The following is a 24458-nucleotide window of genomic DNA, read 5'->3' on the forward strand; positions in this document are numbered from 1 at the left end:
CACAGTGACAGAGACACAACATGACTACAGAGACACACCACAACTACTAAAAGACACAAAATGACCACAAAGTGACACAAAATGACTGCAAAGAGATACAAAACACCTACTAAGAGGCACAACACAACTATAGAAATCCTGCTGTTGGTTTACAAAGCACTGAATGGTTTAGGGCCAAAATACATCTCTGATCTGCTGCTACCTTATGAACCATCCCGACCCCTCAGGTCGTCTGGGACCGGTCTACTTTCTGTTCCCAGAGTCAGAACTAAACATGGAGAAGCAGCGTTCAGTTGTTCTGCTCCACATATCTGGAACAAAGTCCCAGAAAGCTGCAGGTCTGCTGAGACCCTCAGCTCATTTAAATCAAGATTGAAGACTTTTCTGTTTGCTGCTGCCTTTAATTGAACCACATTCAATTAATATATTAATCAATTTCCTGCATTTCTGCATTTTACTATTGTATTTTATTTCTTGCACTGTTTTTATTGTTTTAATGCAATGCATGTTCTTAATTGTTTTTGAAATCTTGAAAAAAAAAGCACTATTACTTTGTGTTGATTTTTCATCACAACATCGCTTTTGTTGAAAGTCCTATATTTTTTTATTTATTTTTGTTTTAATATTTTGTTTGTTTTTTTAGTGCCTCCCGAAATAACCCATCAGAAACCATTGTTTCTGTATGACCCGAAGAGATGGGACGCACTCTGGTGTTTAGACTTTGTACAGCGAACTATTGAGACCTGTAATTTTCAGTACAAATACAGGACCAACCTGAACGTGCATGCTTTTAAACTATGTTTTAATGTTGTATTTGTCTGTGATTGGCCCTATGGTCACATTGTGTTTTTTACGTTTGTAATTTCTGCCCTGTAAAACACTTTGTGTCTTTTGTCTGTGAAAAGCGCTTGATGAATAAATTTGACTTACTTACTTTTACATACTCTTAGGGATTGTTTCCTCAGCACACTGAATAATTACATCATCCAGCACCAATGCGCCCTCGCTGCAGGAGCGCTGATCGTGGCCAAAGGTGCTTTCACTGCAACATTTCTTTGTGTGTCCACATGGTGGCGGTGGTGGCTAGAGGGAGAGATATTTGTAGCATCTATTTCATCAGGTGTAGTCTCATTCTGATCAAGAATTATTTTGCAAGAGTCACCTGAGTGCACCTTTCATTGGTCACGTTGTCAATGGCTGTTGAATTGTGCCTTCCTGACTAAAAGGTGTATTTATTATTGTGTCAATTGCATTATTATTTAGCCCAAAATATGTGCTTGTTAAACCATTTGATACTGTTTCCACAGGAAACAAACTTAGGGAAATGAGGCATTATCCGATGTAGCTGATTTTTTATTCATTTATTTTTGCTGCTAAGAACCGCATCCTCTTTTTTTTAAGCCAGGTGAAAGGTCAGGATAAGGCACGAGGGATTTTGAATTTGCATAGTGGACCCCAAATCTACCTATTTGGAGAGCAAGGAATGAAATGGTGTTACAAGCACATATGTTATTTAAAGCCACGTTGGTTTAGTGTGACAGGCTCAAAGTTCTTTATAAAAACAGTGAAAATGCTATTCACAGCTAATACAAAAATGATCACTCTTATGGTCATAAACGATTCGATTTGAACCTGGAAGTGAAGATATCGTTGTTGGACAGCAATTTCCCTTGTAATTAATACAAATATATATACATATATATGATATAATAATACTATATTATAGTATTATTATTTTCTATAAAATATATATATTTTTCTTTGTTTGCAATAATTATATTGTGAAAGTTTATGCCGGAAGTCTTGCGGTTTATTTTGGTAGCACGGCGACGTGAGCCTAAATTTGCTGAAGGTTTGGAACGTGACGAAAGGAAAGCGAAACAGACTTCTAGCTTTGCTATACTGACTTCATTGCATCGACCATGAGTACATTTTCAACGTACTGAGACAAAGACGTCACAGTCTGGACGGAGAGAGGCAACACGCGCACGTTAAAGTACTCGGTGTGGCTCACGTTAGCCACCGGGTGTGCACGGTGTGACAGAACGCTATGAAAGGCGGTGACACCATGATTCCAATTACACATCGTTACAGCCTCCTGTAGAGTCTGATAGCGCCGATAGTGTGCCTCGTAGGCCAGGTTCCATTCAACAAATCTGCTCATTTACGATAGTTTTAGATCATGGCAACATTGCAATCAACATTTACCTCATCGTACGAGACCTCTCTTTATTTCGGCAGATGCATAACCCTTAATGTAACACATTCATAAGTAAATATATTTTAGGAGATAGTTCTCCTTCATGCTCACTGTGTAGTTCTGAAATAGAATCAGTGTTGCAGGATGCTACAATGAATTTAGTCAGATTAGTCTTTGTTAGTGTTTAGTTGCTTGAGCACATTTATTTATTATTATTTTTAATAATACAAAGATCTATCTGCTGATAACAGATTAATGACCAATGATTATTAATGATTGTATGAGACTTAATTGTCTGCTAAGAAATCATGTTCCCAATTTCAGACTCATTTCAGTTGATGTGGACATTTATTTGTTACTTAACAATCTCTTCAGGAAGACAGAGGCAAGGTTGTGTTTTGTCAGCTGGTTATATTTTATTATAATTAACTTGATCTGTTTTTTATGCCGTGCCAGTACCAACTTTCAGCACCTGACACTTTTCCTGTGTGTGTGTGTGTGTGTGTGCTGCAGCCATGCTGACCTGTGAAATCTGCGGTGAGGACATTATGTTGGAGGAGGACATGAGGACGCATGTCCTTCTCAGCCACCTGGAAAATGACATGCACTGCCCACTCTGTCCCCTCTCTGGTGTGTGCTACGACGAACTCTGCTTCCACATCAGCTCGGCGCACCCAGAGAAGCAGCACGGAGCGCAGCATCCGGCCCGCTTCGCATCCACTTCGGACCGCTCGGCCGGAATGGGGAGCAAAAAGCCCCGAACGCCTCAGTCCTGCCCGGCCGGGGACGGCTGCGAAGCAGCACCCACCGGTGCCTCTCGTGTCACCAGAGACTCCGTGCGGCCGAAACCGAATAGTACACCAGGAAGCGGAGGTTCATCCACTGGGGAGGCTGCACCCGTCACTTTGACTTTGACAACATGGAGCCCTGAAACCAGACAGGAGTCTGTCAGGCGCTGTGTTGAGGACAAAGATGGGCTTAAAGCCAAGCACAGTGAAGCCAAACAGAAGCGACGGTCTTCACCGGGAGAAGGTGATTGAACTATATCAAACTTTAATTCAAACTTTAAAGTCACCGTTGACTTGAATTGTCCTGCATCTGTTCCAGAGAAGCTGTTCTCCTGCCCCATGTGTGCGCTGGTCTGCAGCAGCTGTTTCATCCTGCAGGAGCATGTGGAGTTACATCTGCAGCAGCAGCGCGCAGCTGAAGGTAACGGTGTCTCCGAGAGTCGCGTCTTTGCTGCCATGTCTGGAACATTTCCTTTTCGGTCACTCTGTCACCGACGGTTATCGGCACATAATCAATCTGTAGGATCTGGGCAAATTTCTCAAGGGGTCACAGATACCTACCCAGTCAGGGGTGTTGATACAGGGGCCTCGGGATGAGGGGGCCCATAGAGAGAGCAGGCCTTCCAATAACGAAAAGGCCCTTGCGAGCAATGGTTTGGAAGAATTTACATATTATGGCAATTTTTCTATATTATCCCGCTGAAAACGAAAACCCATCTTCGTCATGGTTTTAAGTAAAAACATAATTTTTTTTTAAATGTGCATGTTGATGTTGTCCAATATCAAGTCTCTGTTTGTCTAGTTTAGACTGACGAGCTGAGCACATCAAGCCAGCAGGGCGAGCAGTTATGAAATGGCATCAACACAAAGACGCCCTGAGCCAGATACTTGTACACCATGTACCTTGTATTCATGACCGTTTCTTTGTTCAGGGTCAACACTGGAGGCGTGTTCGCTTTCCCCGTCAGCCAGCAGCCTCTCAGGTGCGTCTCCTCTTGACTTTGTTTTTAGCTCGCTGGGAACAGTATTTTGTTGTTATGGTAATATGAAGAAAGGGAAAGAAAGATCTCGCCATCCAACCGAGGTGTTTGTATCTTCACCTGTAAGAAAAACACAACATCGCTGCCTGAAAGCTGTTGTCAACTCGCCGATGACGCAATGGTTTTGGCGATCTGTCTGTCTGACATACCGCGGTTGGATGGGTGTCCGTGACCTTTTTGCACAGACATTCTCGGTCCCGAGAAGCTGACGGATTGCCTCTTGCATGGCTGTAGACTGTCTAGTCTACAGCTCTGATCTGCTAACCACGGATCAATTGAGTAAATTCAGTATTTCTAATATAAAGTAATGATGATGCTGGGTTCCTTTAATTTTATTATACTGTATTGATCCCGTTAAGGGGGAGATTTGTCTCTGCATAGAGATCCCATCCCTACAAATAGGGAGCAGCAATGACAGACCATAGATTAGCGTCATAGTTTACGGATCCCAGCTGGATGAGTGTTCCGAAGGGTTTGGGCTCTTTTATAATAAGCCTTTACCCACGAATCCCGACTATAACCCACATGAGACCCACTTGGATTTGTTGGTCGTCTTTTAGGAACACTTCGTGACACAAACAAACAGCGGGCAGCACTATTAATAACTGATATCCACGCTGACAGCGATGAGTCGGTCATCTGAATGGGTTGTTAGATCCTGGGGTACTTCTGGCCCGATACGGGGCTACTTACTGACTCAGCTCTCTATTAAAAGATTGTCGAGCTGTCGAGGGAACTCGCCTGGCTCTGCTAACTGCCGTTACTCCCGACAAATAAATGCACTTGAGAAATTTACTTTAAATGCAGATTAGATATTTATTGCAGGTTATATTTAGTTAGTTAGCAAGGGTTAAGCTACAGCTCACATAAAATGTTACTACACTTGATTCGTTACTTTGATTTTCTTCTTAGACGGCTCGGTTGGAGCTGGATTTCAATGGTGCGATGAAAAGGTTCTTTTGGAGTTGTTAGGAGCGAAGGTCTGGCCAGACCCTCGGTCCTCCTGCTCCTGCAGCGGAGTCCGTTCAACAGTCCTGAAGGCTCAGTACAAAGTCTTTCTAAGACTGCCGTGTTCCTCCGTTGTTCAGTTGTTAAAGTTGAGCTGTGGGGAGAGGAAAATCTCCGTCTTTCAATCTTTGTCCACGAACAGCGGTTCATCACTTTACTTAGTACACATTTGCTTATAAAATGATTATTGATCTCATCCTTCATCATTATTGTGCTTTGTGTCTTTTTTCTCAACCACCATTATTTCCCCATCCCTTGAAGCCAACACCCTGCTTACTTCCTCTTTCTCCGTACTTTCTACACTCAGACTGCACTATACTCAGATACACATATTATTATTATCAGGTTTACATTTGTTAAAATCACTTTACATTTGTTATGTAATACCCGCTTGCTTTAAAATGATTATTAGATTTCATCCATTAAACTATAATTATACGCTCTATGTCCCATTAGCCTAATTTACATACCGAACATGTATTCCCTCATTTAAGGCAGCTTCCCTGGGATCTCAACTATTTTTGACAGTGAACTGTCGTTCTTCTGCTCCGCTTTTATTTCTCTCTCAGATAATCGTGCACATTTCTCTCATTCGCCAGAAGAAATATCAATTAGACAGGAAAGGGAATGAGTCGTATGAATGAAAATTACGACGGAATCAACGGATAATTCAGGTTCTGATTCAGTGTTGCGTGAACACAAGACAAATATTGAAGCAACTCCTTCATGCTGTTAAGTCCTGAGTTAACTAGTGCGCATGCGTGGGACGCAGTTAGTTCTAGAGGAACGGAAGACGTGTGACAGTTGTTCGTGGATACGTATTAAAGTAGTCTGAAACATGTACAGTTGTCGCTGGATTTATTGAATTAACACATGCAAGCTTCAGTCAGGTTTCACGGTGCTTCAGTGATCTTCGTAACTGTATGGTAGAATTGTAGAAACATGAACGGTTAATACTGTGTCTATTTGTCTGTTGTAAGGTGTTTAAACACAAATGTTTCCAGTGGAATTTCCCTCCAATGGATGACACGGACTGGACCAGAGAAAGGACCATTAACCTACCTGTGTCAGTGGTCAGCCCTCATAGGAAACATGTTTAAAAGCTACATGGGGTTTCCCTTCTGTTTTGTAGGAGAGAAGAGATTCGAGTGCCCGATGTGCTCTGTCGCCTGCAGTGACAGTGTCTCTCTGCAGGAACACGTGGAACTGCATTTAGACCACGGAGCTGCTGGGAACTCTGCAGGTGGGCATGTGTTCCTGCCCCCCCCCCCCCCCCCCCCGTGCTGCATAAGTCACTCAGGTCCCTCTGTTAAACTCTTTTTTTCCCACTTCTGTCTCGCACACTGGTATAAATGTCATATCTTTCTGTGCCTTTGGTTCACGTGTGCGTCCGCAGGGAGCCCGGGCTCTGACCTGAAGCTGGCCAGACAGCTCCAGCAGGAGGAGGAGCAGAGGAGGAGGCTGGAGGAGGACCAGCAGGAGAGGGAAGAGTTCAAGAAGCTGCAGGTCTGGATTCTACGCGAGAGCACACTCACTGTGCAGACCGTTTAGACAGTGATGTTGTTGGATATCCAATAAGTTAGCATTCATTCGAGGGTTTCATAAGTACGTATACTTTGTAAGAACTACAAATCCCTCCTTTACTGTTAACCCCGTAGGGTTGTCTGTGTGTCACTTTTAGGGCGAACCCAACTGATAAGATTATAATATGCAATACCGTATTTGAGTATCGCGATAGCGATATTATTTGCGATAAATGAGAGGATAATAAAGTGTTAAACTGCTAAAACACAACTTTTTGCTTGTTGAATTTAAACAAATTAAATTAAATTATTTCCGACACACTTTTGTTGAACAAACTGAACATTGAACTGAACACAAAAGGCACCAAAAAAAAAAGAAAAAAGAATGATAGTTCCATTGCAGTTTTATGTCAACCACTGTGTGATATGTTGACATGTTGACATGTTGTGCAGAGGCAGTTCGGTCTGGACGGCAGCGGGGGCTACAGCAGACAGATGGAGAGGACCATGGAGAGGGCTGTGGCCAGGGGTCTTATGGCCCCTGCAGAGTTCCACTGTAAGAGGGCCGAGATGATGGAGTCCCTGGCCTCAGGGGTTGATGATGGCAGAACCAGAACTCAAGGTATGTTTGTTCGCATCCTTGAACCACAATTCTGCAAAAGCACACCGAGACAACACTGCTGGTTTAGAGCAGTGGTTCTCAACTGGTCCGGCTGCAGGACCCACCGTCACCCCTTAATGACAAGCCGCGACCCAAATCAAGGAAAATGTTCAACTTCTGAAATGTATTTAATGTAAAGGTGGTGCAGTTTGAACCGGAGCTGAAAATGTCCTCTTCAGTCGTAGTGTAGGGAGCTCTCTAGTGCAGAGAAATTGTCCCCGTCCCACACAGGTTTCACGTAAACGAGTCAAACTGCTTTGTTTGTTTATGTCTGTACATTCGGCCATTTGTAATGCAGAATGACCACTTGCCTTAATTCGAGCTGTGGTCTGTTGTTTGATGTCATCTAACATGTCTTCAATTCGTCTATTTATAGTGTCATTTGACAGAGGTATAGTTTTCAGTTCATCCTCTGCTGATATTATCATTATAAGGCAGAGGTCTTCAACAGGGGGTAAAATCTTTTTTTGTTTGTTCTCTAAACATGAATGTGTCCATTATTTTAAGAGTTCAGTATTGTATGCAAGATAACAGGTATCTTTATGCATGGCAGTGGCACTAATAGGCCATCACTCATTTTTCGTTTCCACATTTATGTTTAAAATGAAAACATCAATTTGAATAGCTTGTATGCATGATTATCATGCAATTGACAATGTTGATATTGGCATTGGTATCAGCTGACAAGGTGTGTTTATAAATGGCAGTGGCACGGCTGCCCTACTCACTGTACCTTGCATGAAAGCATGAATATATGAACCTGTGTATTATTTGAATAACTTAGTATTGAATGCACAACAAAGAGGTATGTTTATACGTGGCACTAGGCCCATTTCATATAAAACACAATTTTATACAATATATATAGTCGGGGGTCCCTGCTCCATCTCTCGATCAGTTTGGGGGTCCTTGGCCTGAAAAACGTTGAAGACCCCTGTTATAAGGCATTAACGCCAAATATCATTAAGAAGTGTGAATAGACGGCACTCCGCTGCATAAAAAAATCCCCTTCAAAATAAAGCACAGGATTATTTTTTTTTTTTTCAGGCAAAGGCCCGCGACCCACCAGTTGAGAGTCACTGGTTTAAAGGGATACAACAAAGTTCCTGTAGGTTTAGGCAACTCTGACATTTGTTACAGTAACCCAGCAGCTATTCCCAACCACTGTGGACTGCAAAGGGGAATGCACAAAAGAGACTTTCCGCTTCTTCTCTGGGTCCTTTGGTATAATTCCTTTGGTTGCATATTTCCTTATTTCCTGGAACATTTTGGTTGAAATTAAGAGAGAAGAGAGTAGGACCTAAAATTGAGCCTTGGAGGACCCCAGATTGAATATCTGATGCAGAGTTTGGAATTAAGAGTAGATCGAAATTGTCATGGGTGCTAACAGTTAATGAGTTTTGTACTGCAGTGTTTGCAAGGGAAATGCATCGTCAAATCCTCAAATTTTTGAATTGTTCAAAATAATTTCTGAAAAAGGAGTGGTAACGTCGATGAATAAATGAATACATCTGGACTGTTGTTCATGCTCTTGCATGTCAACTCCCCTTTTCAGTCCTTGTCCTGAACCAGTTCTTCAGCATTCCCTCAACGTTCACAAAATGTTCTTTCAGTTAATCTGTCATTGTCTGGTTGTGGAATAGGCTACTAAAATACATGCCACACATACGTGTGTGTGTGTGTGTGTGTGTGTGTGTGTGTGTGTGTGTGCGTGTGTGTATTAACCCGCCGAATCACATGTGCTTTATTCAGTCGTTATGGAAATCAATTGAGCGAGACATGCAGTGAGAGGAAGATCCGTGTGGTTACACTGTCAATATCCTGTTGTCTGGTAGGTCACGGTGGCACCTTGCATGGTGGCCCCTGCCATCAACGTACAAAGGTGTGTGTGCAGCACTTTGAGTGGCAGGAAGACATAAAAGGCTACATGCGAACGTCCATTTACGTAGCAGGGCTGGCCGTGCGTGCATGTTCATGCATTTGGGTCTCTGTTGTGCCGGCTAGCTGATCCCGCCTCTCTGCACTGCGCTCATGCGGCGGTTACTGCTTCTCACGCCGTCCCGACCAACAGCGTTGAAGCGTAGCACCCACCCTGCGGTTCCCCTTGTGGTCAATGTCTGCTTCTATAGCACTTGTTAAAGCGATAGCCAGTTTAGCCGCTAGCCACTGGCTCAGTCGTCTCCATGTCGACAGCCGAGTGGAGGCAATCCCTCTGCTCTGAATATCGTATTGAGAACCATTAAAAAAAAGAAGCTGAACTCTAGTGTGTACTGCCTGGCACAGATTAACCTTAACCAGCGTTTATTTCAGCAGGGATTTTATTTTTATTTTGGTCACATTTATTTTCCAGTCCATTCGTTGAAAACGAGTGCCTACAACAGTTATCTCATACACAGTGTTTGTCGGTCAGCGGGTGCCGATTGGGCTGGCAGTACAGCAGCACACGCTCAGCTAGTCAACTGTGCATGTGCTGTACTGAAGCACATTGCATTACCTGCTCATTTTGACTTCAGGATATTGTAATCATGGCTTATCCGCCCATAAATAAAATCTCTAGGATTCAAATACACTCAAGAGATGGCTTAAAGCTGTCACATGCACTGCTCACACGTTTTAACTAAAAGCAGGCGCCTCCCCCGCTCCTGGAGCGGAGACCCTCAGAAGTGTGCCCAAACTGAGGGGCCCTCGCTGGCGACAAACATATTCACCTAATCTGTCACCCGAGGTGATCACGGATGAAAAGGACACGGCTAGCAGGCCCGTAGCCTCCAGGGAAATACAGCTAGATTCTCAGTCCTGATGTCCGGTCGCCCCCCGTGGGTTCCCCTACACAACCTTAGCCCAGGCTCACGGTATCCTGGCCCTGACTTCAGGAGTCCCGTGAGTTTTGAGGTCCCGGCGGGGTCTGTGGGGAGGGGAAGCGGGGCGGAGGCCAAGCCCTCTCTATTAGACTCACCCACTTGGGCTGATATTGAGCCCGTGGAGAAAGACCCGACGTACCACTCAGTTACCACCTGGGTGCATATAAACCACGGAGACAGTTCACACACGGGCCTCACCCAGTCCTGCCTCGCACGCCTCCGTGAAGAGAAACCTTTCGGGAAAGTCAATTGAGCTTAATTCAAAACCATCAGATCAGATTAAGCTCTCACTGCCACTCATTATTATTTTTGTTGTCATTGTTACTGATTATCGGTATTCATTTTTATGCCTTTATTTTAATAACCCGATCTTATTTCAGTTCTATTTAAGTTCCTTTTTACTTCGTTAGTCTCTCCTACTCTGTGGTGGAATAAAGTGTGTGTGCACGTGGTTATAATGCACGTGCACTAGCACCCCTGAAATCCCTAACATCTGCATGTACTCAGGACATATTGGAACATGGCTCACCGGTAGAGCGTGGGTGTGTATGACTGGCCCTCTGCATGTACAGGAAGGCCGGCTGATCTTAAGAGACACAGATCCATTTTTCTTCCAGTTCCATTCATATTCTTTTTTTGTTCCTTGTTTTCCAGTGCTGATCAATAACACCCGAGTAATTCAATGACCAAGGAACTACATTTTAATTGGCATCACTCTCGGCTCTTCCAACAAAGCAAACCAAACCTGCAATCACGAGTAGTCACCACCTCATCTCTGGCACTGCCGTTGCTCTCATTGTTTCTACATGTTTGCATGGTATTTGTTTGTTTTTATTGTATTCTATCTGTTTTGTTGCATTGTGCTGTACAATAGTGCTTGCCGTAGCATTGTATTGACTATATTAGGCCACCAGTTTGTAATAACCTGCCCAGGGACGACAGACTGAGGTGGAAACATCCCATACCCGCTTTGTGCAAGTCTTTTAATGCTGAAATACAGAATACAAAAACCAGAGGTTGTCTTTCAAATATGAATTCTCTGCGCAGAGAAGGTTCAATCATCACAACAGAATGCGTTCAGTCTCAGTGAGGAAGAACCAAGTATAAAGTGAATGTGCTTTCTTCATACAGAAGAAGAGTGTCACCGTGGTATAGGAGAGTATAAGGAGTACCCAGACCTGTCCCCTTCCACTCATGACCTGGACAATGATTCACTGATACATGGTTTAGCTGCACCTTTGATGCATGTTGATCAGTGAGATGTGATGGCTGCTGGTTTAGCTGTGTGTCCGTAACACTGCTGAGCTGGAATGTACCGAGCTGAACTTGTTTCCTCTCTGTCTAGGTGTGGTCCGAGCTTTGTATGAATATTACCAGACCGAATGCAAGGACTCCGTGCACGTGTGGCTGAGTGCTGACACCGACCACTACTGCTCCTCAGCGGGGGATAAAGGCTGGGGCTGTGGATACAGAAACCTCCAGATGCTCCTCTCCTCGCTACACACAACCGATGCATATGCTCCCCTCCTACAAGGTACACAATCCCTGCATGATGTCTGACCTGAAATCAGCACGACTACATGTGCTTGTTTCAAATAAATTGCTGATTCTTTGTGAGGTTGAGATAAATATCTGAGAATTGAAAGTAGTTCTGTCACAATATTTTGATATATTAAAGGATAGATGGATTCATTTGAGTCGAGTTTGTTCGCCACCTGAATCCTGACCACCGCAGCCAGTGTGGAGGACTGTGTCCTCCACACAGCCACCAATTGGTGGATCCTGAGGTTATGTGCTTGACACTAACTAGTGTCACGCACATAACCTCAGGAGCCATCATGCAACATAAATGGGAGGGCATTCTGATCAGATGGTTTGTGCATCTGATCCTCCACACAGTCCCCCCGTCTGTGTGGAGGACGAGATGAAAACACGAGTGGTTCTCTCGTCTCTGCCTACCAGCGTGAGTCCGAGCTGGAGCCAATTCAGAACGCTTCCTTGTTGCAGTTGGAAACTAAATGCGGCGTCGTAGTTGCGGAGTTCTTCCAACAGAGCCAGAATCCAATGGTTCATCAGTTTTGACCTGCCTTTATTTTTATGATTTGTTTTTATGCTGAAGTGCTTTCTAGAAACATAACAATTTAAAGACGAACTCTCTTTATTTCCCCTTTGGTAAGCGGTCTCGGTAGAAGCATGATGAAGCACTTTCTTCGATCATCGACCTTGATGAGAGAGTGCAGTCGCTTTGCTGCTTGCTCTTGCCTCTGCTTGCCTCTGCTTGCATTTTCTTGCATTTTCTTGCTTCAATTTGCCAGATATATCACATATATCTTTGCCAGATATATCACATATATCACTCTTCAACGTTTGAGTGAAGACAAATCCAGAAAGTCGTCGAGCTATTTGGATTGTTGGCTAATGCTAACTAGCAGCTAAGTTAACGCTAAGTAGCAGCAAGATGCCTCCCTTCTCCACGGATGACTACTACAAACTCCTACAGAAGATTGCAGTCTTGGAAACAAAAATCTACCGACTAGAAGTAAACGCGGAAGTAAATGGACTGTGTGGGAATAATACCACTCTACCATGGACTCAAAACACTGGACAAATGCTAGCTAAGACACAGCTAACTAGCATAACCAGGCCTACCAAGAAACAGGAGGAGAGAGCAGATAATGAATCTTATGCGACTGACTGGCCTGCACTAGCACACGGGCAGAACTCCTCCTCAACCCCTGCACCCAGACGGACAAAGCAAAGGACAGCTAAGGAAAGTAAAACCAGCAAAATACCTCCACAACAACCAAGCCTACAACTTCAAAACAGATTTGCTCCATTGTCGCAGGATCATAAATCTCCATCTGATGACCTGGATGAGCAGCTATCTCCTCAAAGCAGGGTAAGAACTGAGAGTCAATGTGAGAAAAGGCCTCAGGCAAAGCTAGTGACTGGGCCTGAGACTCTGATTGTTGGTGACTATGCTGTAAAAGATGTCAGAAAACTGTGCAGCAAGAACACCAAAATACTCTGCTTTCCGAAAGATATGGTCTCTGACATGAGAGACAAATTCCTGGACATCGTGGCTAACTATCCCACAGCGAAAAACATCATTGTGCATACAGGAAGCTGTGATATTGTGAAACAACAGTCTGAAGTTCTAAAGCGAGACTTTATTTATCTGTTAAACACAGTCAGCTCTGTCAAGGCTGAGGTGTTCATCAGTGGCCCTCTTCCACCAGTCAAGAGGAGGAGATGAAGGATTCAGCTGGCTGTTTGCACTGAACAGATGGCTGTCAACTGCATATGCTGACCATTCAGTACATTTAATCAACAATTTCTACCTTTTCTGGGAGCGCAGACATCTTTTTGCAGCGCATGGAATTTGCCTGAACAAGTCAGGGGTAAAACTATTTACCTCGAACCTGTTTTTCTCCCTGCATCACCCGTCTGTGCCTACTGTCAAGGACAAGATACAAGAGGAGTCTAAACACAAGATAACCACACAGCATCGCCATGGAGACCTTACGGGAAGGATACCCCCGCCTAACGACAGCCAAAAGGAGGAGTCTCCAACCTCATCATCAGAGACCGCCTCCGATCTCCCACTTTCCACACCCTTCCCAGACGCGGAGTCTTTACCTCCCTCCCCAGCACCTACTAAAAGTCCATACTTTGGACTGCAAAGTATGGACTTCCTAGACGAGGAGTCTTTACCTCCCTCCCCAGCACCTACTTCTATTTCGGGTCCATACTTTGGATCGCAATCCTCTCTCACACTCTCCCCATCCTCCCCCCACCTGGAGTTCACTGACCACATGGAAAAGCTGGTCATTGCTGGAACCAAACACACTCCTCTCCCCACTCCTCAACGGTACCACAATTGATATCTTCTGGGTCCAGGCTACAAGGCTTATGACACCAATGACTCTCTCCAGGAAAAGTCGGGGCCCTGTATGCAGCTAGCCGTTTCAATTCCTGTCCTGCAAGTTTATAGAAAAAGAAAGGTGAGGCTGCGAAGAAACAATAGTAAACATGCTAACTTATCAAACTTAGCATACATTCCTCGTCAGCCTGTCCAAATAAATTGGGCAAAGAAAGCTTTAACCACATTAAACCTAGCTTTATTAAATGTCAGGTCTCTGTCAGGAAAAACATTTTTAATCAATGATTTTATTGTTAGGCACAAACTGGACATTTTGTTTTTAACTGAAACTTTGTTAAATCAAGATAACAGTGCAGCTGTTCTTATTGAATCAACACCTCCCAACTTCAGTTTCATGAGCGAAACAAGAGCACATAAGAAAGGAGGTGGAGTTGCTGTTTTATTTAATGATTCTCTTCAATGCAAGCAGATGCCCTTTGGTCATTTTAGTTCTTTTGAATATGTGGCTCTTAATTCCTCTCAAGCTTTATTCCTAAACATTTACAGACCGCCTAAATACTGTGCAACCTTCTTTGATGAGTTTACTGAACTGCTGTCTGTAATCTGTATTGATTTTGACTGTGTTGTTATTGTTGGTGATTTTAATATCCATTTTGATAATCCCCAGGACAGAGAGTCTATAGAACTATGTGGTGTCCTTGATAACTATGATCTGACTCAGCATGTGACAGGACCCACCCACAACAGGGGGCACACTCTGGACCTAATCATCACCAAAGGTGTAAACATTTCCAAGGTTGCTGTGACTGATGTTGCACTCTCTGACCATTTCTGTGTTTTCTTTGAGAGTGCAATCTCCTTGCACACAAATGTCCAAACCAAGGTTGTGACAAAGCGTTACATCTCTGAAAACACCAGTGAACTATTTATTCAGAAGTTCTCCTCCACACCAGCCCTCTCTTGGCTCTCAGTCAATGAGCTTGTAGATGGCTTCAATTTTAAAGTTAAAAATATTATTGATGCCATTGCACCCACTAAAGTGAAGGTTGTCTCGGGTAAGCAAAGATCTCCTTGGAGAAATGCTACGCTGGTCATGTCGTAGCGGAAATGAGGAGAAGACAGGCTGGAGTTGCAATCCAGCGGGAATCGTTTAATGCACATTCGTTAACAACACACGAACTTGGCATATGGAAACAGATTCAAAGTCTTACTGTCCGAGGACCACTTTTATAGTCTAAATGCACGCCTCTGTGCCTCTACAGTTGCATCCCTCAAACCTGTCTGTTCAATCAAAACAGGACACATCTGGACTCCTAATATGGGCAGGTTCCTATTTTGTTCTGGGCACACAAAACACAACTCCATGTAAGGGGTTGTTTTGGTGCACTTGAGAGATTAATCATGCTCTCGAGAATCATTTCCCAAAAACGGTGCTGCGAGTCAGAATAACACGTTATGTAACTGTTTATGTGTGAGCCCAGATGCGTTCCGTTCAATTCAAGTTCAGTTCACAGTTATAATGCTGATTTTGTTCTACAGTCAAAATAGAGAAACGAGAGTGTCGGAAAGCTGAGCGCAGGTGGCGAAAAACGAATCTCCAGGTTCACTGTGACATCTATAAAGAGAGACTTCGCAAATATAATTTGGAACTTAGAAATGCAAGGCAGTCATTCTTCTCTGACATCATAACCAAAAAGAAGAACAATACACGCGCCTTATAGAAATGCAAGGCAGTCATTCTTCTCTGACATCATAACCAAAAACAAGAACAATACACGCGCCTTATTTGCTACTGTCGACAGGCTAACAAACCCTCCAGTGTCGGTAGCTGCTGAACTCCAATCCACCTGGGCATGCAATCAATTTGCCTCCTTTTTTACTGCCAAAATTCAGAAAATTAGACAAGCAGTCAGTGCCTCCACACCAACCACAGGATATGTGTTGTCCCGATCTCTGAATAACATCCATTCAAATATCATGACACAATTTCATTCAATCGACCGTAGAAGCCTAGAAGACATTATACAACATCTGAAGTCATCCTCCTGCTGCTTGGATATTCTACCAACACACTTTTTCAAAAATATTTCAAACTGCATGACCACTGATCTTTTACAAATTGTAAAACACATCCCTTCTCTCAGGTGTCTTCCCACAAGCCATAAAAACTGCAGTTATTAAACCACTCCTAAAGAAGGTTTGTTTAGACTCCGCAACGATGAAAAATTATAGGCCAATATCAAACCTCCCATTTTTGAGTAAAATGATTGAAAAAGCGGTTTTCCAACAGCTGACCAACTTCTTGACCGTAAATAACTGCTTTGATGTTTTCCAGTCAGGCTTTCGACAGCACCACAGCACTGAAACTGCTCTTGTTAAGGTTTTCAACGACATCCACTTAAACATAGACAATGGCAGAAGTTCAGTCTTAGTCTTACTAGATCTCAGTGCTGCATTCGACACGGTCGACCATGCCATACTCCTAGAAAGACTAAAAATCTGGGTGGGACTCTCTGGCACAGCACTTAACTGGTTTGAATCCTACTTGAAGGACCGAGAATACTTTGTGTCTGTAGCTGATTACACATCAGAGCTGACTAAAATGACATGTGGTGTTCCCCAAGGTTCAATACTGGGGCCTCTTCTGTTCAACATCTACATGCTTCCACTAGCTCAGATTATGGAAAACAACAAAGTGTGTTATCATAATTATGCAGCCGACACACAAATCTACATAACTATGTCACCAGGGGACTACAATCCCATACAAGGGCTGGGTAACTGCATTGAACAAATCAACAACTGGATGTGCCAGAATTTTCTTCAATTAAACAAAAATAAAACAGAAGTAATTGTTTTCGGTACCAAGGACGAACAATTGAAAATCACCGCTCAGCTTCAGTCACTGATGTTAAAACCCACAAACCAAGCCAGAAATCTAGGTGTAGTTATGGATTCAGATCTCAACCTGAACAGCCATATCAAGACAATTACAAAATCAGCCTACTATCACCTGAAGAATATATCAAGGATTAGAGGACTTATGTCTCAACAGGATTTGGAAAAACTTGTCCATGCATTTATCTTCAGCAGACTGGACTACTGTAATGGTGTGTTTACAGGTCTCTGTAAAAAGTCTGTCAGAAAGCTGCAGCTGATTCAGAACGCTGCAGCTCGAGTCCTCACTAAGACCAGGAGGGTGGATCACATCACTCCAGTTCTGAGGTCTTTGCACTAGCTTCCTGTCCAACAAAGAATTGACTTTAAAATCCTGCTGTTGGTTTACAAAGCACTGAATGGTTTAGGGCCAAAATACATCTCTGATCTGCTGCTACCTTATGAACCATCCCGACCCCTCAGGTCGTCTGGGAGCGGTCTACTTTCTGTTCCCAGAGTCAGAACTAAACATGGAGAAGCAGCGTTCAGTTTTTCTGCTCCACATATCTGGAACAAAGTCCCAGAAAGCTGCAGGTCTGCTGAGACCCTCAGCTCATTTAAATCAAGATTGAAGACTTTTCTGTTTGCTGCTGCCTTTAATTGAACCACATTCAATTAATATATTAATCAATTTCCTGCATTTCTGCATTTTACTACTGCATTTTATTTCTTGCACTGTTTTTTAATGTTTTAATGAATGCTCTTACTTGTTTTAAAATCTCCTTTTCTTTTGCCTTATGTTTTGATGCTTTTAATGGTTTTATGTGAAGCACTTTGAATTACCTTGTTTTTGAAATGTGCTATACAAATAAACTTGCCTTGCCTAAGCTCGGGGCGTGTCTCCAACCACACTGTTTACTCAAAGCACATCACGTCTTGTCCGTGTTCTGCATTCTGATCTGGGTGCACTATTGTTGTTGGGATGAGTATCTGTCCTCCTGTACGGTTGTTGTCAGTGGGTGCAAAACAACAGCAATGGCTGCTGTCAAGTGTCACTGTAGCCGTCCTGGAACCATCTTGGCGTGACATCACATCGACGGCTGTTACAGTTAGCCATGTATAATAATATCAATGTATGGCAGATAAACTCATATTAAAAACAGTAACAACTTTTTACCTGTACCCATTCTTTCCATTTCCTCGACGTGCTCCTCCTCCTCCAGAGAAGGCCGTGCCCAGCATCCCTCGGGTGCAGAGTATGATCGAGGAGGCCTGGAGAGCAGGGCTGGACCCGCATGGTGCGTCCCACTTCAACCAGCGGCTGCAGGGAACAAGAGCCTGGATCGGAGCCACGGAGATCTACGCCCTCCTCACCTCTCTGGGAATCAGGTGAGCGACTGTGACTTGAGATTCTCTCCATGAAAATCAGAAACTGTTATGAATGAAGATCGAGTGAACAGACTGAGATCGAGGCGTTTAGCTCAATTCAAGCAATAACATTTATTTGTGACAGAAGTATTATGTCCAGCAGTTAAACGTGCACGGACCCTAGCAAAAGGCAAAGAGTCCAAAAGTGAAACCTAAGAGCGCTTATACAGAGTACGCAGGCGTGTCCATTCTGGTTCTCCTTGTGGAGCCATTGGTCAAAATCAAAGCAGAGGCGGATTTGTTTTTAGCATTCAAATGGCCTGATGGAGCACTGGGAAACTTCACCCACAATGGCTCACGTCCGGAACCCGCCTTCTCTGGAACGTCAGTGTGTGTGAAATGTTGATGTACAGCATATTGTTAACACTTAAAGTGCTGAGAAAAAAGGGTGCAGTTCTAAACTATTTCGAAGTCTCTGTGTGAATAAATAAAAAGAGCTCTTCTCCTACTCTAAGATGGCAGTTTCTGCCCTAATCTGGTGGTTTAAGCAAGCGTTACTTTCAGGGCCACTGTATCTGTTCCTATCGTACCAACGGGTGATGGAATGCCCCATTCGGCGTTTTTGACCTACTTACAGTGACCTCACAACTATATATATATATAAGCTTTACAAGTATAGCGCATATTATTTAACAGTGCATGAATATATTTTATTTACAAAACAGAAGCTGTGACAAGGGATAAACCTGGCGGAGCCCAACACCCATTGAGAGCGTGTTAGACTTCCTGCCGGTGATACGGACACGGCTCTCGCTCTGGTTATATCAGGACCGGATGGCTCGTAGCAACAACCCCGGTACCCCATGCTCCTGCAAACTCTGGGTCCTCCACAGAGGATGTGTTGGTCGGGTTTAAGAGTTCCTGAAAGTGCTCTTCTCACTAAATGATCAAATCCTGAGTCGGGGTCAGCGGTTCTCCTCCCCTGCTGAATACAGCCGGAGCAAAGCCCTGCTTTCCCTTCCAGAGTCGTGTTGACGGTTTGCCAGATCTTCCTTGCGGCCAACCAAAGGTCCTTCTCCATACCCTCCCCAAACTCCTCCTGCACTTTTTGCTTTAGTTACCTGTGAAGCAGCAGCCCTTCTGACCTCCCGCTCTTCTGATACCCGTCTGCTGCTTCCGGAGACCCCTCGGCAAACCAAGCCCGAAGGTCCTCAGAGTCAGTCAAGCTCAGGCACAGACAACCTTCTCATGAAAATTCCTTGTATCTGCTTTCACAATGGAGGCTTGGAAAATGGCCTACTCAGATTCCACACCCCCAACCTCCCCCATGAGAAACATGATTGTGGAGGTGGGAGTTAAAGACCTTGTGGACAAGGGCCTCGGCCAGGTTTTCCCAGTTCTCCCTCACTACACGTTTGGGTTTACCAGGTCTGTTCACACAGCTGCTCCCTGATGTTCTTTCATGCTGTGGCCGACTGACCAAGGCCCGGCCGCCAGATGCTCTTCAGCGAGTTTCCCTCCGAGATTTGGCTCCAGGAGGGGGCCCCGGAGGTGCTGCAGCTCCTTTTTGCAACTCTTAATCCATTCAGTGACCGCTCCAGAATCTCATTCTGGTCACATTTTAGTTGTAGTTTAGTGAAACTCTCCATGAAGTTATCAGCTCAATGTAACACCGAGGCTTGTATTGTATGTTTTCAGTGCTCGCATCATTGACTTCCACAAGCCGACCGGCCCAGGTGACACCCACCCCCGGCTGTTTGAGTGGGTGAAGCAGTACTTCAAGTCCGGCAGGAGCAGCCGGCTGCCCCCCAGACTCATCCACACTTCCCTGCCCCCGCTCTACCTGCAGCACCAAGGTACACAGCAACATCACCTGCTGTATTCCTTCATCACACACTATATGTACGGGATCGGCGAGGTCTTATACATTTGCATGTACATGCTCCTTTGATTGGATAATGTTCTCGGGCCGGAGTCATTCATATATATCCCCAAATACATCAGTGAATCCTTCTGCGTGCATTCATCAATAGGGTTAATATTTTGATGTATTAATGGATAGGTAGATATCGGCACACAATTCACATTCCTTAAGCTCGGGGCATGTCTACAACCGCACTGTTTACTCAAAGCACATCACGTCTTGTCCGTGTTCTGCATTCTGATCTGGGTGCACTATTGTTGTTTGCATTAGTATCTGGTATCTGTCCTCCTGTACGGTTGACTGCTGTCAGGTGTCACTGTAGCCGTCCTGGAACTATCTTGGCGTGACATCACATAGACGGCTGTTATGAGACTGATCTGACTCCCTCGAGGCTAACGTTCACCCGAAATGGCTTTTTAATGATCCGCTCATAATATCACCTCAATTGAAAAGCGTTTTTGGAAGTCTAAACATAGGAGAGCATTGAACTTTATGACTCGTTTAATCTTTCACAAGTGTTGTAATGCGGAGCTAATTGCAGGTTTCAATGTTCAGGTTGACTGACGCAACACAAGGTGCAGTATATGCACTACTGTTGGTCTGTCGGTCACTCTGTTTATGCCATAAACAGCTAGAACTGCGTGTTTTGACTTTACTCAAATTGGAGGAGTTCTGGCTTTTACTCTGGAATGTTATTGACATAACAAGGTAATCCTGCTTCCTCATTTCAATGACTTATGATGTAACTGGCGAAATGTGATATGAGGCATTAAAGGAGAACTTGAGACTTTACACATAGTACGGAGATAATAAGGAGAACTACGCAGCCTGTGAAAACTATTGCACAGTGTGACAAAATAATCCAAACTCAAAGTCCATTGATTTGCTTGTCCTGGACCTTTTGACCATATCCCACAGTGTGCTTTGCTCGGTTCTCATGGAACTGTGGATGTTGATGCTGAGTTGAGATTGTTTCACAAACCGGAGGTGTGGAGTTTCAAAGAAATGATCCTATTGAGTTGCATTTTTGGGATTTGTACAATCTAGGGAGTAAAAGCCAGATGTCTCGGCCTCCGTTGCTTCAATTTTGACCATTATTTGAATTAGATTTTCTTTTAGTCGTCAAACTTTGAGTTTGTGCTCTTTTAATGCAGACTGAGATGGAATAATTCCGGACATGCTGATGCAAAGCTACTAGTGACCCTCTCCCGCTCCACACTGCTGCCACAGTAAAACGCTCTGTCCTAGCTCTCTTCCAAACACTTGTTCATCCAGTAACATGTTTTCAGAAAAACTTCGTTGTTCTGGTAATCAGGTTTGTGTTACGCAAGTTTCTCTAATCCCTCAGCGTGAAAACAGAGTTTGGGTTTTCTGTTTTCACCGATGTTTCTGAAATCGCATTGCTGCACATTCCTGTCTGCTCACACTGTGCCGGTCTGTGTCTCTCCGCTCCGTTGCTGACACACCGATATATAGCGCCACACAGCAGAGAGACCGACGGGGCAAACACATGCGCACGGAAGCCTGTCAACGCACGCGGCGATGTAGCAACCTCGTTCTCCGCCCGCTTTGATTCAGACGCTAAAGAGTGCCACATACCATGAGCCGGTCTTTGACCTGGGAACGAGAACGGGCTGCACATCCTGTTTGTTGGCTGGGGGTTGCACTCCCATATGCCCCAGAAGAGTCCCGAACACCAATCAACAAGAAAAGAGAAGATACAGGCAGAGTGCAGGGTCTCTGCAGATACAGACACCGCCTGGATTTGTCACAAATAATTCCCTAAAAAAAACAAAACCAGTATTAACATATCTGAGGATTTCACAAAGACCAACAATTTGTTTTTAAATGCTTTAGAAACAAGAGGTCTTAATAATTACATTTGAGTATATATTTTGCCAGCTAAATCTAATTGTTTATAGGATACTCAACCTTTGTTTCATTATAATACTTTTAATACTTGAATTCTTTCTGAGCAGGGCTTGTAGAAAGTCAATTTAGTAATCCATGAATATGAGGTATGAGTTTGCAGTGAACCCTCTGAACCCCAAAACCCACCAGCGGGATGGAAACAATAGGGAAAACTACACTGTTTAGCAAAGCCAGAATTTCCATCTTTCTGATGGTCTCGTTTCAAAGTTTGCTCCAAATAAACAGTTTGCTCTAAACAGATCGTGAAACTGTTTTTATTCTGAGCTCCTCAGCGCAGCTAGAAAGCCGTGATTGATGCGGCTGAGACCAACAGTCACGTGACAACAATTCTGTGAAACTTGGACAGAACAGCAGGCTGCTGAACACATTTAATATTTATAGCCCTTGGAGCCTCCATTATTTTTCCAACATTGGTAACACTTCTGGCAACTTGGAAAAATGTTGGACATATAGATTCCGTTGTTTTGCAATTTTTGTAAAATAAATTATCAAAGGAATTCAACTTGTGTTCTTTTCTTTTTTATGATTTATTGTAACTGTCATACTGCACTAAAGACGTGTTTGAGTTCTCTCTACTTCTAGCCGTGGTTGAGCGGTTTCCACAGAGGTGCAAGACTTTTATATTGCAGAGAAAATCAAGGCAACAGAGAGAAAAATGTGGTGGGAGCGAAAAACGCGCCATGAAACTGCTTCGGGTTCAGAGGGTTGATTACAATTCCTCCTCTGCATTTAGGAGGTTTGTTTATGGCGTTTTGCTGGTGACACTCGCTGTCTTGTAAGGTCTATTAAATAGAGAAGCAAAGTCCCGCCCCTCCCAGTGTCCACCATAGTACTTTATTTAGAAATAAATATGTACACCCGTGGACAAAAGTTTTGAGAATGACACAAATATTAATTTTCACAGAGTCTGCTGCCTCAGTTTTTATGATGGCTTTTGCATATGCAGAATGTTATGAAGAGTGATCAGATGAATTGCTAGTAAGATTGCACCTAAACCATTTATCGGATCATCAAGAGCTTCAAGGAGAGAGGTTCAATTGTTGTGAAGAAGGCTTCAGGGCGCCCAACAAGTCCAGCAAGCGCCAGGACCGTCTCCTAAAGCTAATCCAGCTGCGGGATCATCGGGGCATCACCAGTGCAGAGCTTGCTCATGTATGGCAGCAGGCAGGTGTGAGTGCATCTGTACGCACAGTGAGGCGAAGACTTTTTGTGGATGACCTGGTGTCAAGAAGGGCAGCAAAGAAGCCACTTCTGTGCAGAACATCAGGGGTAAAGTCATTTTCTCTGATGAATCTCCTTTCCGATTGTTTGGGGCATCCGGAAAAAAAGCTTGTCCGGAGAAGAAAAGGTGAGCGCTACCATCAGTCCTGTGTCATGCCAACAGTAAAGCATCCTGAGAGCATTCATCATGTGTGGGGTTGCTTCTCAGCCAGGGGAGAGGGCTCACTCACAAGGTAGCCTCAGAACACAGCCCTGAATAAAGAATGGTACCAAAACATCCTCCGAGAGCAACTTCTCGTCAACACTTCAAATATTGACTCCTTGCATAAACGTAATATAATTGTCAAGAACAGCCTTTGACACTTGTAATTATACTTCAGTAGTAACATCGTACAAAAAGATATAAAAACACCGAAGCAGCAAACTTTGTGAAAACCAATACTTTCTCAAAACGTTTGGCAACGGGTGTACAATAGTCAACGGAGAAAGAAGAAAGAGTGACTCCCGACTTTTCACAAACGCTTTTACCTTCTGACATGGTTGAAAACCCCGTGTCCTCCTGCAGGTCACAGCCGCTCTATAGTGGGCTTGGAGCAGAAGAAGAACGGGAGCCTGTGCCTACTGCTTCTGGATCCCGGCATCTCAGCGTCGGACACCAGGAGGCTGCTAAGCAGGGACGCCGTCTCACCGGCCGTCCGCCAGGTCAGGAAGTTCGCCGGCAGCCTGAAGCACAAACAGTACCAGGTGGTGTCGGTGCACGGTGTGATGTCTGCTGAGGAGAAACAGGTGAGGTGTCGTGGAACAGACACGTGTGCATGTAGGTGTGAGAGTGGCTTTATAAGATAAGATGACAGTCCAGCTGAGGTTTAGAACTAAATGTGACTGAACATGATTCAAACTATCATCAAAATTAAATAAACTGGTTTGCTTGTTGCCCTCGTATGGAGATCTTTACAGTCGTTGAATTACAAGTTTGATGTGCACACGACGAATCAGTGTCAAATGAAATGCTCTTAATCCGTTAATCAACACACTTTGTTTTTACAGATGAGCATCTTGAACTCCAGGACATTATGTGCTGAACGGATCCCGTGAACAGGAGCGCACTTCATCTCCTCCATCTCGTTTGGTTCTACTGTGAACATGCATTTGATTTCTGCACTTCAGGAACT

The 24458-nt window shown here is 44.0% G+C and overlaps 1 protein-coding gene across 1 annotated transcript; it reads left to right on the top strand.

Moving 5' to 3' along the window:
- The first annotated feature begins 2712 nt into the window (after positions 1–2712).
- Positions 2713–24442, top strand: zufsp (zinc finger containing ubiquitin peptidase 1). The gene is made up of 11 exons (XM_079274572.1): positions 2713–3232; positions 3308–3409; positions 3921–3971; positions 6169–6279; positions 6433–6542; positions 7013–7181; positions 11427–11615; positions 18065–18230; positions 19908–20065; positions 23852–24072; positions 24334–24442. Exons 1-11 carry the CDS (start codon positions 2716–2718, stop codon positions 24379–24381), a joined length of 1842 nt encoding a protein of 613 aa, XP_079130698.1. The 5' UTR covers positions 2713–2715; the 3' UTR covers positions 24382–24442.
- Positions 24443–24458: the final 16 nt, after the last annotated feature.

This window comes from Melanostigma gelatinosum, assembly GCF_949748355.1.
Source record: "Melanostigma gelatinosum genome assembly, chromosome: 9".
Lineage (NCBI taxonomy): Eukaryota > Metazoa > Chordata > Actinopteri > Perciformes > Zoarcidae > Melanostigma > Melanostigma gelatinosum.

What these genes read in the sequence shown, in the direction of transcription:
- zufsp (XM_079274572.1), top strand. Translation starts at nt 2,716, where the DNA reads ATGCTGACCTGTGAAATCTGCGGTGAGGACATTATGTTGGAGGAGGAC. An exon ending in ACGGTCTTCACCGGGAGAAG is followed by an intron (nt 3,233 to 3,307) that starts GTGATTGAACTA and finishes CATCTGTTCCAG; the next exon opens with AGAAGCTGTTCTCCTGCCCC. An exon ending in CTCACCTCTCTGGGAATCAG is followed by an intron (nt 18,231 to 19,907) that starts GTGAGCGACTGT and finishes GTATGTTTTCAG; the next exon opens with TGCTCGCATCATTGACTTCC.